Source organism: Cricetulus griseus (assembly GCF_003668045.3).
Source record: "Cricetulus griseus strain 17A/GY chromosome 1 unlocalized genomic scaffold, alternate assembly CriGri-PICRH-1.0 chr1_1, whole genome shotgun sequence".
Lineage (NCBI taxonomy): Eukaryota > Metazoa > Chordata > Mammalia > Rodentia > Cricetidae > Cricetulus > Cricetulus griseus.
The window spans coordinates 75816462-75834265 of NW_023276807.1; the positions used below are offsets into that span (position 1 = coordinate 75816462).

At 43.9% G+C, this 17804-nt stretch overlaps 1 protein-coding gene across 3 annotated transcripts in view; it reads left to right on the top strand.

Annotated features, from left to right (window-relative positions):
- Positions 1 to 17804, top strand: part of Flnb (filamin B) — a 147071-nt gene that overhangs the window by 74328 nt on the left and 54939 nt on the right. For all 3 annotated transcript variants that reach the window (XM_027387686.1, XM_027387687.1, XM_027387688.1), the window contains exons 7-18: positions 556 to 718; positions 1289 to 1486; positions 5411 to 5548; positions 6976 to 7102; positions 8689 to 8825; positions 10092 to 10285; positions 10917 to 11030; positions 11679 to 11822; positions 12071 to 12194; positions 12480 to 12640; positions 13607 to 13697; positions 13904 to 14073. In XM_027387686.1, the coding sequence (XP_027243487.1) occupies positions 556 to 718; positions 1289 to 1486; positions 5411 to 5548; positions 6976 to 7102; positions 8689 to 8825; positions 10092 to 10285; positions 10917 to 11030; positions 11679 to 11822; positions 12071 to 12194; positions 12480 to 12640; positions 13607 to 13697; positions 13904 to 14073 (1761 nt within the window). The remainder of the gene's footprint in view (positions 1 to 555; positions 719 to 1288; positions 1487 to 5410; positions 5549 to 6975; positions 7103 to 8688; positions 8826 to 10091; positions 10286 to 10916; positions 11031 to 11678; positions 11823 to 12070; positions 12195 to 12479; positions 12641 to 13606; positions 13698 to 13903; positions 14074 to 17804) is intronic.

Here is a 17804-nt window from a genome sequence, read left to right on the forward strand (position 1 = left end):
TTTAGGCAGACAGGAAGCACCATGTCTATCTGGCCAGATAGACCAAGGTCATGAGTAGAGTGAATACCCACTACAACTCTGTATTTGAAATCTTGGGCTGATGCACTTTATTCTGAGAGTGCAGTAGCGCTGTCTGTACTACTAAATGAACCCCATGCCTAGATATCTAAATATAAGTGAGTGTTCATTTCCTATTAGAAAGGCTGAGTACCCTGTAAGATGTTCTGAGGTAATGGTGGTACAGAACTTGTGGGACTAGCCAACCAATGACTGGTCTAACTTGCCTACAACATGAGAGAGAGCCTGTGCCTGACACTGCCTGGATGGCCAGGAATCAGAGGCTGGACAGCTCAGAGACTTAGGATAGAGTCAAACACAACCAGAAAAAAAGAAAATAAAAGGCCAAGTGTCTCTGATATCATGGGCATAGCCATGTGCCTGATAGGACTCCTGGTTCCAGCATCTTTGGGTGTACAATCCTCAGAAAGGTGAAAGAAGGTTGGATGGTGCTCTTGCTAGCCTGGGAGACTGTTACATCTCTCTTGTTACTTGTAGGTTATAGTCCTCTTTGCAGGACAGCACATCTCTAAGAGCCCATTTGAAGTGAATGTTGACAAAGCCCAAGGAGACGCCAGCAAAGTCACTGCAAAAGGCCCAGGACTGGAAACTACAGGGAACATTGCCAATAAACCTACCTATTTTGACATCTACACAGCAGGTAATGTGCTTTGACCTTGCGTCTTCTTGTAAAACAGAATCATCAGGAGGGCTTGGGGCACCCAAACTTTTTTGGTCTTTCAAATTGAACAAACGACTTTTTCTCATGAGTTAGTTATAGTTTTACATATCTTCATTCTTGACCCTGATTGATTACCTCTCAATTTCTGTACAAATTTTAGCCTGCACTAAATTTTCCCCATCATGCACTAGACCAAGTTTTATGAAAGACTAGGGGAAGGGGGCAGCACAAATGCATAAGGTGGTTATTAATTTGTTAGCTTTCTTTTCTTTTAGTTTTTCTAGATAGGATTTCTCTGTGTAGCCCTGGCTGTCCTGGAAATCGATCCATAGACCAGGATGGCCTTGAACTCACAGAAATCTGCCTGCCTCTGCCTGAATGCTGGGATTCAAGGTGTGTCAACATCAGCCGGCAGCTTTCTTTCAGTTAAAAAAGGGAAGTAGAAAATGTGAAAAAGAGGATAGTTGGTACAGCCTTGCACTTTGCACTGGTTGGCAGCAAGCCTTTGAAAGGGGAGGATGTGCTCATGGAATGGCGGTTCTTTCACAGGAGCTGGTGTGGGTGACATTAATGTTGAGGTTGAGGATCCTCAGGGCAAGAACACTGTGGAGCTACTGGTGGAAGACAGAGGAAACCAGGTGTATAGATGTGTGTACAAGCCATTGCAACCTGGTCCCCATGTGATCAAGGTCTCCTTTGCTGGAGATGCCATTCCCAAGAGTCCTTTTGGTGTGCAGGTTGGCGAAGGTAAGTACTGGCCAACTATACCTGGCATAGAGACAGATAAACTTGGACTCACTCCATCCTCTTTCTGCCAGAATCCCTTCAAAAAGGAAATGGTACTTCAGGATATTAATGCTTATACAAGTTGTGTTCCTCAGCTTTCCTCCCTGTGTCAAAACACCTAAAATGATCATGTTACTAGGTGATAAAAATTGTTGGGTTTACGGTCATGATCACTTGGCCTAGTTTCTTTTGGGCCTATCATGGTGCTGTATAGCAAAGTAACTGCTTAACGCATGGTAGTCAGGAAGCCACGAAAGAGATGGGACGGGTAGGGCCTCACCAATCCTTTACAGCAGTGGTTCTGAAGCTGCCTAATGCTGCAACCTTTACTCATGGTGTGACCCCCAGCCATAAAGTCATTTCATTGCTGCTTAAAACTGTAAGTTTGCTACTGCTAATAAATCGTAATGTAAGTATCTGATATGCAAACCTCCAAGGGGTCATGACCCACAGGTTCTGAAACCACTGCTTTACAGAGTAAGTTTCCAATGACCTGACTTCCTTCCACTAGGTCCCACCTTTTCAACACACGTGCCATTAGGTCGCATTTTTAAGTCCAGTTTGTACCACAAATTGAGTATCCCTAATATGAAATGTGAAAACTGGATTGCTTCAAGATCCAGGTTTGGTTTGGTTTTGCTTTGTTTTGCACTGACATGATTCTCAAATAATTTTAGGTTTTAGCTAGAACACTTTAAGATTTTAGGTTTCCAGATAAGGGAAGCTCAATCAACAAAGTCTGTGCAATTTTTTTGTGGTTGTTGTTTGTTTTTTAAAATGGGCTTTCTCTGCATAGCCCTAGGCTATCCTAGAACTCACTCTGTAGACTAGGTTGGCCTCACTCAGAGATCCCCTGACTCTGCCTCCCAAGTACTGGCATTAAAGGCAGGGACCACCACCACCTGGACCATGCAAATGTTTTTTTTGTTTATTTTTTTTGTTTTTGTTTTTTTTTTTTTTTGGTTTTTCGAGACAGGGTTTCTCTGTGTAACTTTAGAGCCTATCCTGGCACTCACTCTGGATACCAGGCTGGCCTTGAACTCACAGAGATCCGCCTGCCTCTGCCTCCCGAGTGCTGGGATTAAAGTGTGCGCCACCAACGCCTGGCTTTTTTTTTTTTTTTTTTTTAAGTATATCTGAAACATGTGCTGGAAAGCAGGCTCAGCAGTGAAGAGCTCTCTGTTCTCCCAGAGGATTCACACTCAATTCCCAGCACCCACACCAGTGGACTCTTAACTGCCTGTAACCCCAGCTCTAGGGATTCTGATGCCCTCTTCTTGCCTCCATGGGCACCTCCACATGTGTGGCAGACACACACATACACACATATTAAAATACACACACACACACACACACACACACACACACACACACACACACACACACACACACACACATACCTTTGAAGCCTTGTGGTAGCAAAATCTTTTTGTTCCAGTCATTTTTGCATAAGGGACACCAAATCTGTGTACAGAGACCTAAGTGTGCTGTATTTGATATCTAGGATCAAGCTCAACAGCAGCAGGTCCCTATAGTCCAGGCAACACTGGCTGTCGGACACTCAGCTCAACCACATTAATCCCTATATCTGTATTTCAGGTGTGATTACCACCTTCAGTTTGTAGGTAGAATGACTGAGGCTTTGACAGTGTAGATCGTAGTACTGTACAGTGTCGGTAGACCCATAGTGTCCATTGGACAGGCCTGTGACCACTCTGATAATTTCCTCTGCAACCAGCAGCATATATTGCCCCTATTATTAGCGTCTCTCTCCCTCTTTCCCTCTTTCCCTCTCCCACTCGCTCTCTGTGTTTCTTTGACTTGGTTGCTCTTTTGGTTGTTACTATTGTTTTCTGACTATGCTGCCTTTTCTAACCGGTACTTGCTTCTCCCTATTCTGTCCTCCACCTCTGCACCTGCAGACCTGACTGCTTCTTCTGAATCCTGCCTCTAGGCCAACCTGGACCCTGAAGCTGCTGGCTTCCTATTTGCAAACTCTGGGCCAGAGGCTCTTGCTTTGGTAAGGGCTTGGTTGAATGGGGTATCTATACTAGTTCTTTGTGTTGCTTGCATATGTCAAGGGTGTCTGTACTGTGTGTGATGTCGGGAGATTCCTTCCTGTACAGGTGTTAGTGATTACAGCTTGCACAGCCAGATCCCAGTCTGAATAAGATGGGATGTTAGTGGACCAGGCGTGTCCCTTAAACTCTTCAGCTGAGTCAGCTGAGTGTTTATAGGCACTGAGCTATTAGCATTTTGTGGTTGACCCTGTTATACATGTTCAATATTTCAGAGAGAGAGAAAGAGTGTGTGTAAACACATTTACCCCCCCCCCCCAGGGAATTCCTGTCATCTTGTGACTTATTCCTCATGTGATCAACTTTTCTCTCTTTAACAAAGAAAAAACAACCCTCTCCCCAGATATTTATAATCAAAATTCCTTTGACATCAGGAAAGAGATGGTTTGAGACAGCTTTCCTCACTCTAGTGTTTCCTAATCTCTCATTCATGGACTGACTCATTCATTTCTGGCACAGTAAGTTTTTTGTTTTTGTTTTTCCCTCCTCATTTACTGCCCTCCACTGTAATGATTTGATATTAAAAGAAGCTTTAGTCAAGCCTGGTGTTATAGGCCTCTAATCTCAGCCACTAGGGAGGCTGAGGCTGGAGAATCACAAGCTCAAAGCCACCTTGGGCACATGAAAACAACTTAATGAGACCCTGTCTAAAAATAAAAAGTAAAAGAGGACTCAGTGGTAGAGAATGTGCAGGGCTCTGGGTTTGATCTTTTAGACCTTCAATACAGGCATACATACTTACATGTCTTTCACGGTGGAAAACCGATGTTATTAGCTGTTAAGGACCACCACCATAAACTATGTTCATCTATGAAGAATCTAACATGATCTCAAACTGCAAGGATGTCTGTGTGCCTCTCTGGCAAGTAATGGTTTGCCATATAACTAAGAGAAAAGGTGTTTCTAATGAACACTACCTTCCATCCACTTTTGGAGCCTTTGTACCAAGAGCTGTCAAATGTGCAGTGTGAGATTTGGAGAGGAAAAGTCAATTCATGAACAATAGGATATTGTGCCCATCAATTTCCTATTTCCAATTAGGAGGAAGTTGCCTGTGCTGGATAAAGGATTCCTAGGAAGCATATATGTCTTTGTAAACCTCCTCCCTGATCCCACATGGAAGAATAGTTTCATGGCTCTCTCAAGTGAAGTGTATTAGCCATCACCATAGTCTTTAAGTTTAGTCCTAAAACATGTAGTTTGTGAAGGAGACCACAAATTAAGTCAGGAATGAAATTTCTGCTGAAGCTTGCCTTTGTAGATGCCCAGAGTTTTGTCACAGCTGTCTTTGACTGAGAGCACAGTTTCAGTTTTTTGCCTGACTGTTCCCGTGCAAGACAACAACCATGTCCAGATCTTCAGAGATGGCTGACCCAGTCTTTGGAACCCAGATATGTTCCAAGCACTGCATTTTGCAAGTAGACTTGAAAAGTATAGTCTTCCCAGTTACTAGACCCTGATTATGGCAAAGAGGTCTGGATAACGTTCAACTCTCAGTCTTAATGCCTCCCTGCTCATAAACGGCTAAAAACCAGTACCAGGAGCACAGTGTGGTCGCTCTGCTCTCCTGTTGATGTTGCCAAAATAACTTTTGCCCAGCCCTTGTGTGGTGAGGCTGGACAAAGTCATGTGTGTCCTTCTTTGCTAGCTGCTGTGCTTTCTGAGTGGGACCCCTGGTATTGGGCAACTGCCAGATGCTCTTTGTACAAAGCAAACATTTTCTTGGCAGATGGCCCCAAATAACCTTAACTTTCTTGCTTTTACCAAATATTAAAAGATTGAACTGATATTAAAACTCTGCTTGCAGCCTGCAATCCAAATGCCTGCAGGGCCAGTGGCCGAGGCCTGCAACCCAAAGGTGTCCGGATCCGGGAGACTGCAGACTTTAAGGTGGACACCAAAGCTGCTGGAAGCGGGGAGCTTGGTGTAACTGTGAAAGGCCCAAGTAAGTGCTCTTTTCTTTTCCCATCTTGGATAAACATCTTAGCTAATTTTTCAGCCATGATGTTTTGATAAAATCCCATGGCCAGTCCTGATTGGTGTCTCCCAGAGAACTACGACAAAGATTTGAGCCCTATCCAGTCTTTGGAGAAGGGAATAGTGATTGATTAGTGACATTTGCCCTGAATATGGGTAGATACGACTGGTGGGTGGTTTGACAGCCTTACGTTTTAAGACTTCTGGGATAGAAAGCAATGCTATAAGGGAATTGGAGAAATACTGCTTTGGGGACAAAAGTATGTGTTCTCCCCTCTCCCCCAATCTCTAATCAAAGAGATGTAGGTGTAAAGTAGGAGGTTCTTGCACAGAGTCACATGGCTTGTGATGTTCTGGAATCCAAGCACAAAATTCAAAGCCAATGATTTCTCCAGTACAGGTTACATTTTAGAGACTATGAAGTTATATCAGTTACTATATTAGTATGATCAGTGCTTGTAGGAGAGTAAAATGCCCTAGATTGGCTTTCTTTTTAGGTAAAGGTCATTGGCAGAGGGCATGTTTCCCCAGTACCTGTTCTTTCTTTCTTCTTTAGTGACAGAGACAGCAGGCGTGGGGTCAGCACTCTGCTGTCTCATATCCTCCCTAGAACAGAGGGGCAGCTTAGAAGTCGAGTTGAGAGCGAAGCAGCACTTGGTGGTTTTAGTTCGAAGGCTTATAGAGTCCTGCAATTTCTGAGCCCAAAGAATTTATATGTGGTCTCAGCTCAGAGCTTTGGGGAAGGATGTGCCCCAAGGGCAGCCAGGGTTCTAAACTGCCCAGACCTAGAGCCAAGTAGCTCTGGGGCTGTCCATCCACCCATTCCCAGCCCCCCACTCACACTCAGCTTGTTGCAACAGACTGAAGAGGTGTTCTTTTCTGACTTTTCTGATTGGAGACTTTCTTGACTCTGACTTTTCTGGCCAAACCTCTGGCCAAAGCAAGTTTCTCCCTGATGTATGGATCTGAAATTATGTATAGAACCTAAAACCCATCTTCTCTCAGATCGCCTAAAAGGACTTTCTTCCTTTGTGGCCTGCTTTAGCGAGAAAAGGTACACAGGTGTTTAGACCAAGACAAATAATCATAAAGATAATCTCCATTTTCAGTGTTTGTGGGTTGGTGGGGTGGGGTCGTGGCTGGAAGGCAGCTACAACTATTGGGAAATACTGAGACACAGCAAACAACCCAGCTAGTCTAGGACCTCAATCGAGTTAGCTAGGAAGTCATCCATTTCTCCCTCTTAGAAGCTAAGATGGCTCTGCTTTTAGTTTTGTAAACCTCTCCCAGGTTTTGGGGGGAATATCACATTCAGAATTGTACTTTTGTAGGTCACCTATGTTTTGTGGAAAGCCTGGGAGTTTTACTGCAAAGGCTGTGTGCTTTCTTTCACAGAGGGTCTGGAGGAACTTGTAAAGCAGAAGGGCTTTCTGGATGGGGTCTACTCGTTTGAGTACTACCCCAGCACACCGGGGAAATACAGCATTGCAGTTACTTGGGGGGGACACCACATTCCAAAGAGGTGAGTCTAGGTTGGAGATGTGCCGGTTTAGAGGTATGCTCGGCCTGTAAAAGGCTCACAGGAGCCTGCTGCTTCCCAGGCTGCCAGAGGGAAGAGAGATCTGCTTTGTTAAAAGTTTTCCACCCCCACCCCCACCCCTCTCCTCCTTGGAGCAGCACAGACACTTGGCTTATTCTCAAAAGCAGCACAAAGTCACTGTGGTTCCAGCTGCCCTGCTTTAAATCAAATGCTGATGGTTTGTGCCTGCTGGGAGGCAGGGAAACCAGAAAGTGCTGTAATAGAGAGCAAATGGACTGTGTGTCTATACGGCCTTGTGTAAACCAAGGCTCTCCTTTTCAATGAATGCCTCTGTTCACGAATGCCACAGGGGCAGAGTCTGCTATGGTTTACCTTAAAACCATCTACATGAATGCCATCGGAGACAAGAGACCCCCTAGCCACAGCTTTGCCTGGGGCTATTGCAGTTTCCTTTCTGTGCCTTTGTGCTTTGCTGCTCTCCTGAGGGCAATTTAAACTTGGAATATATTTTGTTTGTCTTGAGAAATAATTGAACATTCTAGTAGTCCTCTCTTGTCCACAGAAGTTACCTTCTAAAACCATAAATATATGCCTGAAACCAACCCCAGACAGTGTCATGTGCTGGTGTTTTTTGTTTTGTTTTGTTTTGCCTCTAGAACATGCATACCCACGAAAAAGTTTAATTTATAAAACAGACACAATAAGAGACTGATAGCAGCAATGGTGAATCAGCAAATGAAAAGTGTATGAATATGGTCTTAATGAACGTATACCACTGCTACGCAGTGGTGGCGCACGTCATTAATCCCAACACTTGGGAGGCAGAGGAAGGCGGATCTCTGTGAGTTCGAGGCCAATCTGTTCTACAATGCGAGTTCCTTGACAGTCTGGGCCACACAAAGAAACTCTGCCTTAAAAGAACCAAAATTAAATAAAAACAAAAACTACCAGATGGTACTGGACTTCCCATCTTGTATTGTTAGATGACATAATGCCTATATGACGGGATAAATGAAAAGAATAACGTACACTTCATGGCAAAGCGCCATGATCTTGATACACACTGCAGACCACATTTGAAACCTAAGAAAATAAAACCGAGGGTAAGGGGAACTCATATAGGGTTGTCAGTGTCAGTGTAAACTTCCCTTGCCAAAGTTACCACATATTTGATCACATAGGAAGGAGATAAAGCCTATTCAAACTAGGTTTTTTTTTTTTTTTTTGTTTGTTTGTTTTTTTTTTTTTTTGTTATAGCATAGGTGGGAAAAGAGAAATGTGGATATTCATACTCTAGAGGTCCCAGCATAGCTAAGATCACTCACTGATGAGCAAACTAGAGCAAGTGTGTTGCTTGAGTGACAGCCCAGTGCCCCCCAGCTCCTGAAGCAACCATATTACATTATATTGTTGACATAACAATGGCTGTGGGAGTGACCTGTGTGGAGGAAGGAGCTTGCCTAGAGTTTCAGCCTTCATGCAAAAAAGCTCAGGCCAGTGAAAAGAATTGTGTTAAATAACCCCTTTTATGCTCCTCTTCAATGCATCTTCTGTTTCCTTCCTTCTAGTCCCTTTGAAGTTCAAGTAGGCCCTGAAGCAGGCATGCAGAAAGTCCGTGCATGGGGCCCTGGTCTCCATGGTGGCATTGTTGGTCGGTCAGCAGACTTTGTGGTGGAGTCCATTGGCTCTGAGGTTGGGACTCTGGGTAAGTGGAGGCAACTGCCCAGCCGCTTCCATAAGGCTAAGAATAACACGGTACCTGGTGTTGGAGCTTCAGGAGGCCTCCTGACTACCCAAAGCCTTCTGAATGCTGTAGAATTCTAGTTCTTATTGTCCTTCTTGCTTTCAGTTGCCCAATACGTGTGACAATAGTGATTGCTTTACTCACCAGTCCCCTAAGAGTGGTGGTGGTGTTATGTGGTACACTAAACAATACATAAAATGTCATAGACAAGTGGTGGTGGTGGTACGTGGTACACTAAACAATACATAAACTATCATAGACAAATGACTTGGTATATTTTGCTGAAATTTGAAAAAGTAAATATATTACTCAGAGCATAACTGCATATGTTTTAAGTGCGTGTCTGATAAAACACATGATCATTATGGATTAGAAGTCAACAAACTTTTTCTAGAAAGGGCCACATACCCAGTATTTTCACCTTGTGTGCTACATGATTTTTGTCACAATTATGTAACTGCCATTGTGGCTTTAAAGCAGTCATTAAGAAATACATATAAGTATGCCTACATTCCTGTAAAACTCTTTATATAGGAATAGGCAGTGGGATAGATTTCACCAGTGAGCTGTAGTTTCCTGGCCCCTGTTTTAGGTATAGCAATAAGCAAAAGAGGGAAAAATAAGAAATTACATTTAATTTCCACCAGTAGAAAGATTAATCATTTTGGCATATACTTCTAGTCTAAGGTAGTAGTTAAAATTTTTAATCTCTTCTTGGGCTTTTTTTCTGCATACTCAGATGTATCTTTTTATCTTTATGCCCCAGATGAGTGGATGTAATGCCTTCATTGGCTTCTATGGAAATTTTTTTATGTTTCAGTCTTGTCTTGAACTCTCGAGTTACTTCCAAGGTCTTTTTATATCAAAACAATGCAGAGTGCTTAACCTCACTTAATTCATTCATGTAAAAAACTCAGAAATGGATGTAAGACGAATGAGTATTGTTTTAAGACTTTCGGCATATATTGTTAAACATTCAATAAAAGCGTACGCCCAGGTGTGTCTCCTTCCTACCATTCCTTGTGCTATCTGAAAATTGGAAATACACACTCTAACCTTTCTACCTCTAGTCAAGACCCAGTGACCTTAGTTTTGGGTAAGCGGGGGGACACTCTTGATTTCAACTTTCTGCTCATGACTTGCTTCCCAGGGAGTGGCTAGCAGTAGCATCGACATGATAATTCTCGACACGTGTAACCAGGAGAGCCCTCTTGTTCGGTCCCCCAGGGTTTGCAATTGAAGGCCCTTCCCAGGCAAAGATAGAATATGATGATCAGAATGATGGATCGTGTGATGTCAAATACTGGCCCAAGGAACCTGGTGAATACGCTGTTCACATCATGTGTGATGATGAAGACATCAAGGACAGCCCATACATGGCTTTCATCCACCCTGCTACTGGAGACTACAACCCAGATCTAGTAAACACCCTCACCCTTCTTTTACCCCCTTCTCTCCTGTGGCAGAGAGGAATGGGTTAGATCTTAGGGCAGAAGTGGCCCTCTTAGGACCTTAAAGATGTTGGCAAAGTATGGATCTCTCTGACTCTTGACATTTCCTCCATAAACGAGGGATGAGTGTGCCTAGGGATAATTCAGAGTGTGCCTGTCAAGTGGAAGAGGTGCCTCTTGCCAGTTATGATAGCTGCTGACCAGCTAGCCATAGAGTAACATCAGTGCGCTAACTTGTGGCACTCTTAGGCCAGTGGCTAGTTCTTTGCTCTGTGGTGGCTGCAACCTTCAGTGCTTCCTCAAAGTGGGAACTCTGAAAAAAAGGCACAACTAAAGATCTGCCCCAGATGCTAGAATTTCTTTCTATCTATTCAGAACAAGGCAGAGAGTCTGGATTAGTTCAGATTTTGTTTTAGAGTGCTTTCTCTTTCATGGACAGCAACTAGTAGTATTTATTTTTAAGTTACAGACTACTTTGGCATTTTACTTCCTATAGCAGTTCTTCATAAGCACCAGGTATTTTGTGCACCCTCCTCTCCATCCCATTCTTTGACACAAGGGGGAAAAAAAAACCCAAACCATTATTTGGTTTTTGCCTCAGGTCCAAGCATATGGGCCTGGTTTAGAGAAGTCTGGCTGCATTGTCAACAACCCAGCTGAGTTCATTGTGGATCCAAAGGACGCTGGAAAGGCTCCCTTGAAGATACTGGCTCAGGTAAGTTTCTGGGGCTGCTTGCACTTGTCAGGTGTGAGGTATTCTTCGGTTTTCTTATCCATACACTGGAAGTAATAATACTGCCCCACAGTGAGAAGTGAGACTACATGGAACTAACATAATGGAGGACATTTTTCATATTTGTGCTCTGTAGAAAGGTGGCTTGTTTGTTTCAGATTTCTCTGTAATGTCTTTCAGTTTGGCTAAGTCTGCTTAATTCCTAATAGGTTTGTGAACAAAATTCAGATTATGCTTGTCTGATCTGGTTAAAATTAGCCAAATTACATGCTAAGTGGCACTGGCTTTAGGCAGGGGATAAGGTAGCATTACTCTTAGTAATTGCAAGTAAATAAATGGAATTGGGCACAGCAACATATACATGATTCTTAGTAATTGGGTGGTCCAAGGTAGTACATCAGGAGCATCACGGGTTAGCTAGTGAGACCTGTCTCATTTGGGGATGTTTGGTTTTGTTTACTGTTACCTATAGTCTGTGTATTGGGAGTGTATAGCCTGTTGTAGTTGCTGTAGGATTTACTAAGATAAGTTGATTGTATTTTGGACATCCCTAGAAGCCACAGTGATCCCTTTTCGGTGGCGACATTGTGAGAACCACTTTTGTTCACGTTCTGGCTGGCTCTTTTGCAGGACGGGGAAGGCCAGCCCATTGACATCCAGATGAAGAGTCGGATGGATGGCACATATGCTTGCTCGTATACCCCAGTTAAAGCCATCAAGCACACCATAGCTGTGGTCTGGGGAGGTGTGAGCATACCACACAGCCCCTACAGGGTAGGTTGTGAGGTCCATCCTAACTGTATAAAAAAAACCTGGCTGTATATTGAGCCTTGCATTGTGTATACAGATGTTCCTAAGTATGTATGGAAAGAACCCATTCTGGATAGGCCTTGAAAAGAGACTTGGGCTGAAGGGTAAAATACTCTAGGCTGACAAAACAGCCATTTCTAGTCTTAATGCTGGACCTAAGGGAAGGAATACTTTTTATATAGATTTATTTTCTAGGTTCATGTCTTTTCTAGGTCAACATTGGGCAAGGTAGCCATCCCCAAAAGGTCAAAGTGTTTGGACCAGGTGTGGAGAGAAGTGGTCTGAAGGCAAATGAGCCCACTCACTTCACAGTGGATTGTACAGAGGCTGGGGAAGGTGAGATTAGATGTCATTCACCCCTGTCATTAGCACTCCTTGAGAACACCCCCTTAAAACATTTGGAGGGCAGTAGCTCATTTTAGTGGGCCATTGTTTATCCATGAGCTATGTTGGTTCCTTGGTAATATCTTAGCTAGCTCTTTGTGCATCCTTTTCCAAAACCCTGATCTACCACCTTTCCTTTCTTGGGTTGCTCTTATGAGCTGTTTGCCCGAGCTGGAAGTGATTATAGAAGACATGCTGCTGCTTGTAAACTGGTACTAATAAGCCTGTCTATTCTAGGTGATGTCAGTGTTGGCATTAAGTGTGATGCCCGAGTGTTAAGTGAGGATGAGGAAGATGTGGATTTTGACATTATTCACAATGCCAATGACACATTTACAGTAAAATATGTGCCTCCTGCTGCTGGGCGATACACTATCCAGGTTCTCTTTGCATCTCAGGTATGTGTTAGAGCCTAAGAGGCACACAGAAGTGTGAGCCTTGTGCTTTTAGGCCACCTTTGGGGTTTTTTTTTTGTTTGTTTGTTTGTTTTTTTGTTTTTGTTTTTTTTTTTTGGTTAGCAACCGAGAAAGGTGCTTTGAGAACTATGTTCAGTTTCTCTATTTCCTTAAAACTAAATGGGGGTAGGGGAAACTAAGCTAAATTCTCACTTCTCCCCCGCTGTCAAAGGTCAGGCACATAATTCAGTGGTTAAAAGTAGGACTCTAAGCAGAAACTGACTTGTTAAAACAGTCACTAAGCTTTTGATTGAAAAGTTAGGCAACTTCTAGATGTGCTTCACTTTGACCTCTTTGCAGTAATAACTCTGGTCTCTGCCCTTAAACTTTTATAGCAAAAGCTTTTTGAAGCACTGGGTGTGTGACAATGGTAATCCTGTGCGGGGTGCTCTGAAACCAGGCATTTTGAAATGCTAATGATCAAGATTAGCTGTATAAAAATTAGCAAGCTCAGGAGAACAGTCTGTGCCTCGTTAATGATCTTAAGTTGACATGATCTAATTAATTTATTGTACTTTTATTCTGACAGCCTGTAAATTCTTTTTGAAGAATTAGAGTCACTCTGTTTCTGATTACTTCCCTGAAGCCCTCACACCTCATCCCACAGCCCATCCCTCGAGGACTTTCCCTCCTAACCCTGTATATTGTTGGCTTTTACTTTATTATGAGTAGTATTTCTTTTTTATCCTTAGTCCCCAAACATCTGGTGTTAAAGACACAGGGTGTTTGTGCTGTCAGGGTTCCAGATGTGCACCTGTGTGTGCAGATTTCACCTACAATAATAGAAGTTTCTCACCACTTGCTGAGAAAGCGGGCATTAGGGTAACCTTTGTCCATTGTGTTTGGGAAGAAGGTTGAGCTCTGACAGTTCTCTAGGGGCCTGCCTTCTCAGACATGTCTTTGCTTCAGGAAATCCCTGCCAGCCCTTTCAGAGTCAAAGTTGACCCTTCCCACGACGCCAGCAAAGTGAAGGCAGAAGGCCCAGGGTTGAGTAAAGCAGGTAAGACTGTGATGGGTAAGGCTGCCTTGATCTTTCTGCAGCCACTACACTGTCTAGACCTGGAGGGGCTTATCTCCACTGAAAGGCTCTGATGTGGCAGGGACAGTGTGTCACTGGCTGCTCCTGTGGAGTGGTGCTTGTTGAACCTGTCAGACTGGTTCTAAAAGTGAAACCTCTCTATCTCCCCATTTCATGTGTCCTTCCAGGCGTGGAAAATGGGAAGCCAACCCACTTCACCGTTTACACCAAGGGGGCCGGAAAAGCCCCTCTGGATGTGCAGTTCAGCAGCCTCCTTCCTGGTGATGCAGTGAAGGACTTGGATATCATCGATAATTACGACTACTCACATACTGTTAAATACACCCCAACCCAGCAGGTAGGGGGTCCTTCTTGAACCTCGCTTTTCTGGCCAGGCATTTCCTTCACACTGCTGTGCACAGCATGGGAACAACCACCAGCTGCGCACAGTGTGTGCTCTCACCCTCTCTAGGAGGCCTGGAGGAAGGGAAGCCTGAGGGTGCAATGGGCTTCCCAGAGAAGTACACGGCAGCCCCATCTCACTTTGGGGTTTTGTCTAGAAGCACTGAGCTCTTCTATATAGAACCTACGGCATCTACCTTCTCACACACTCAACCTCACCACCACCCTATTCCACTGACTCCCAATCTTATTAATTATAGAAAAAGCTCCCTCACGTGCAGTTTCCTCTGCGGGCTGTTTCACATAGTTTGCCTTTTTAATGAGGTGTTTAGAGGGATCTTTTCTCAATGAGCCCATTCAGCTTTTAATCCCTAAGTCCCAAAGCCCGCTGTTTAGGGCAGCAAATTGCTCCCTATTATAAAATGCAGGAATTCTGAGGAATCTTGCTGTCTAGGCAGATTTTTATTTGTTGTCTTATGCAATAAGGGTCATAAAAACCACCTTTCCACACAAGTTTATGTCTGTTTAATTTTTAAATTCATTCTTCTCATAGCAAAACTGTACGCTACGTTTGAGAAGCATACATTGAATTCACGGTGTCACCTCCATCTATCTTCCCCAAGCTCCTTATCTTGTAAAACTGGGATTCTGAACCCACTGCTTTAGTTTAAAAATGTGTTTTGCTTCATGTTCACACCTCCAGAGTCTGGCTGCCAGATATCCTGGCAGGAAAGTCTGGATTCTAATACTCATGCATAGTGTTATTATTGTTCTTTTGCTTAAATTACCGGCGCATGATCTCGATGGAACACAAACCAAGAGATACATTAACCATGGAATTTATTAAAGTAGGGGAGAGCAAGAGGGGGGCAAAGAGTGGGAGTGGGGGAGAACAGAGGGAGAGGAAGAGAGTAAGCAAAGAGAGGAAACAAGAGAGCAAAGAGAGCATAAGTCGGCAGGGGGAGGGGGTGGGGTGGAGGGGCGTCTGTCTTTTAAAGGGATTCTTGTACCTGCGTGCAGACTAGCACTCATGGAACCCTGGGCTGACCAGAGTACTGCCTGAGTGCATTCTGCCAGGTAACAGGGGCAGGCCAGCAGCAAGGGCCTGGAAAGTGGGGAAGAGCCAAGGTACAGTAAGAATCGGTGTTCATGACTAGCCTTCTTGCTTTGGGGTTACACATCCTTAGAAATAATATCTTTTCTTTGGAACTTCCCTGATAGTGGGAGAAATTCTCTGGGATAAGATCTGAGTACCACATAGAAATGTGGCCTTTTACCTCCAGATTTTCTTCTTCCTGTACTTTGAAGAAGTCCCACTGAAAGGTTCCTCATTTATTGTTAATAGTAGAACGAACACATTGGTAGACAGCATGTTCTTTTCCCTTACTGAAACACTTGGTGATTATTAGGAAGAGGTTTTTTCTCACTGATGGTTCTGAGGACTGGTGGGACCTTAGACGGGAAGCTTGACAAGATCTTTGCTGCAAGTTCTCTGCATTCCTTGGAGAAAATACCAAAAAGCCATGGCCATGATCACAAGGCCATTGGTGCTTCTCAAGTATGTGTGTGTGTATTTGTCTCTGTGTGTATACATACATACATACATACATACATACATACATACATACACACATAATTTTTTGGATGAGGCTTTAAATTGCAGATACTAGGATGAAAATCAAGGTTTGACTTAAACCTACTAAAAGTAAAATCCCTTGCCGTATGTGTCCTCAGCTGCCAGTCAAGATGCATGTCAAGAGCCCACACCCAGTCTTGTTGAGTTTGAAGTGATGCTGGAGTAGGAAGCACTTTACTTCAGAATGCCACTGAGGTCAAGTTCATCTAGTTCTCTAGTAGTGGCAGCTTTGAGAGCTGTCAGCATGCTAAGAGACCTCTCAGGGCTGTGATGTGTCCACGGAACCTGGTAGTATTCATGTTGGCTACTTTGTGGAGTCCCTCTCGTAGACTGTTTAAAGCAAGCCTCATAGTTCATCACTCTATTTCCCCATAGCAAAGAAAACAGGTGACATGTCTCCTCCAGAACTGTGAGCTACCCGTGTCTTAGTTATTATTCTATTGTTGTGAAAAGACCCCATCACCTAGGCAACTCACAGAAGAAGTCATCTAATTGGGGGCTATCTTACAGTTACAGAATTAACCCATGATCATCATGGTTGGAAGCATGACTCAGGAAGGCAGGCGGGCAGGCGGGCAGGCGGGCACTGAAGTAGTAGCTGAGAGGTTACATTCTGATCCTCAGGCAGCAGACAGAGAGAGGGTGAGGCTGGCCTGACATGGACTTTGGAACTTCCAAGCTCACCCCCAGTGAGACACCTCCTCCAGTAAGGAAGGTCACACCTCCTAATCTTTCCTAAATAGTCCACCAACTAGGGATCAAGCATTCAAATACATGAACCTGTGAAAACTATTCTCATGCAAACCACCATACCAAAGTAGGATAGCATTTCCTGCATGTATCTTCCCATCCCCAGGCCCAAGGACAAGACCTGGTGCTCTAATGTTCCCTATTGATTAGGAGCTAAATGAGGGAGTAAATGATAGGGCGCCTATATTCACAAGCTGGGCTGGCCTAGGGACATTATAGTATGGCAGAAGAGTTGAGATGCACAGCCTGTGTCTCATTCTCAAGAGGAGCCCAAAGCACCCCAGAATGGGTGAAGTCAAGTGTATACTTTTATGTTAAGAGTCTGGACCCTCCAAAGAGCTGTCCCCTGCGTGGAGAAAGGGCCATGCTGTGGAAGCTAATGCCCACAGGCATGCCTGCTTATGATGAATTTTTGGAACTACCAGGAAGCTATTGATGTATTTGGAGAGGCATAGAACTAGATTGTGTACTTCCTCCTCAGAATGTAGACCATACTTGTGAAGAGCTAAAATCCTGTGTGCCTGAGGAACCTAGGCCTTGACTTCTAGCTTCTCTTCCGTGTTAGTCTCTGAATGACAGTTTGCAGGTACTTGTCTACAGATGATGTGAATGGTTGAATAAGTCTGTTATGTTATAGTGGTCAGAGCTGTGTTTTCCTTCAAGGAGTAGGTGTGATAGGTGGGGCTTCAGGATTCTTCCAAAGGTTAGAAAAAGGCTGTATTTCATAGAGAGCCCCAGTCTTGCCCAAGGACGACATTGCTCGTGTGAAGTCTCATAGCCTCTAGTGGCTTATGCTTCTCACCCCAGACATCCTGCTGTGCTGTGTCATAAGCCACTAGGTTTAAGCAGTGATATCTCTCAGGAACGTGGAGGAGCCTGTAGAAGGAAGGCTCTTTTGCTCCATCTTATAAGCTGTCACATCAGTGTCTTACTACTGTGGGATTCTTTTGGTTTGTTTTGTTGGGTTGTTTTTTGTTTGCTTTTGCAGAATAAAAGTCAGGTCTCAGAAGCATGTAGGGAGAAACAGAAAACTATTTTGCAGGCAGCCACATCTTGCTGTATCACACAGGTGGTCAATGCCTTAGTCCTGTGAGGGAAAGTACAATTTGCTCTTAGTTTGGCCTCAGAAGAAACTGAAAATGCTTAGGAATTGGAAACCTAAGTCTCCAAGGCTACCCACACCCACTCCCACTCCTTAAGGTTGTTTAAGGCAGAGTTCATTGCCTATCTGAGTTTTGTGTTGCTTTTATGATTGGAAATGAGGCATACTTTCTTTTCTGAGCTGGGCTGGCTTAACAGGA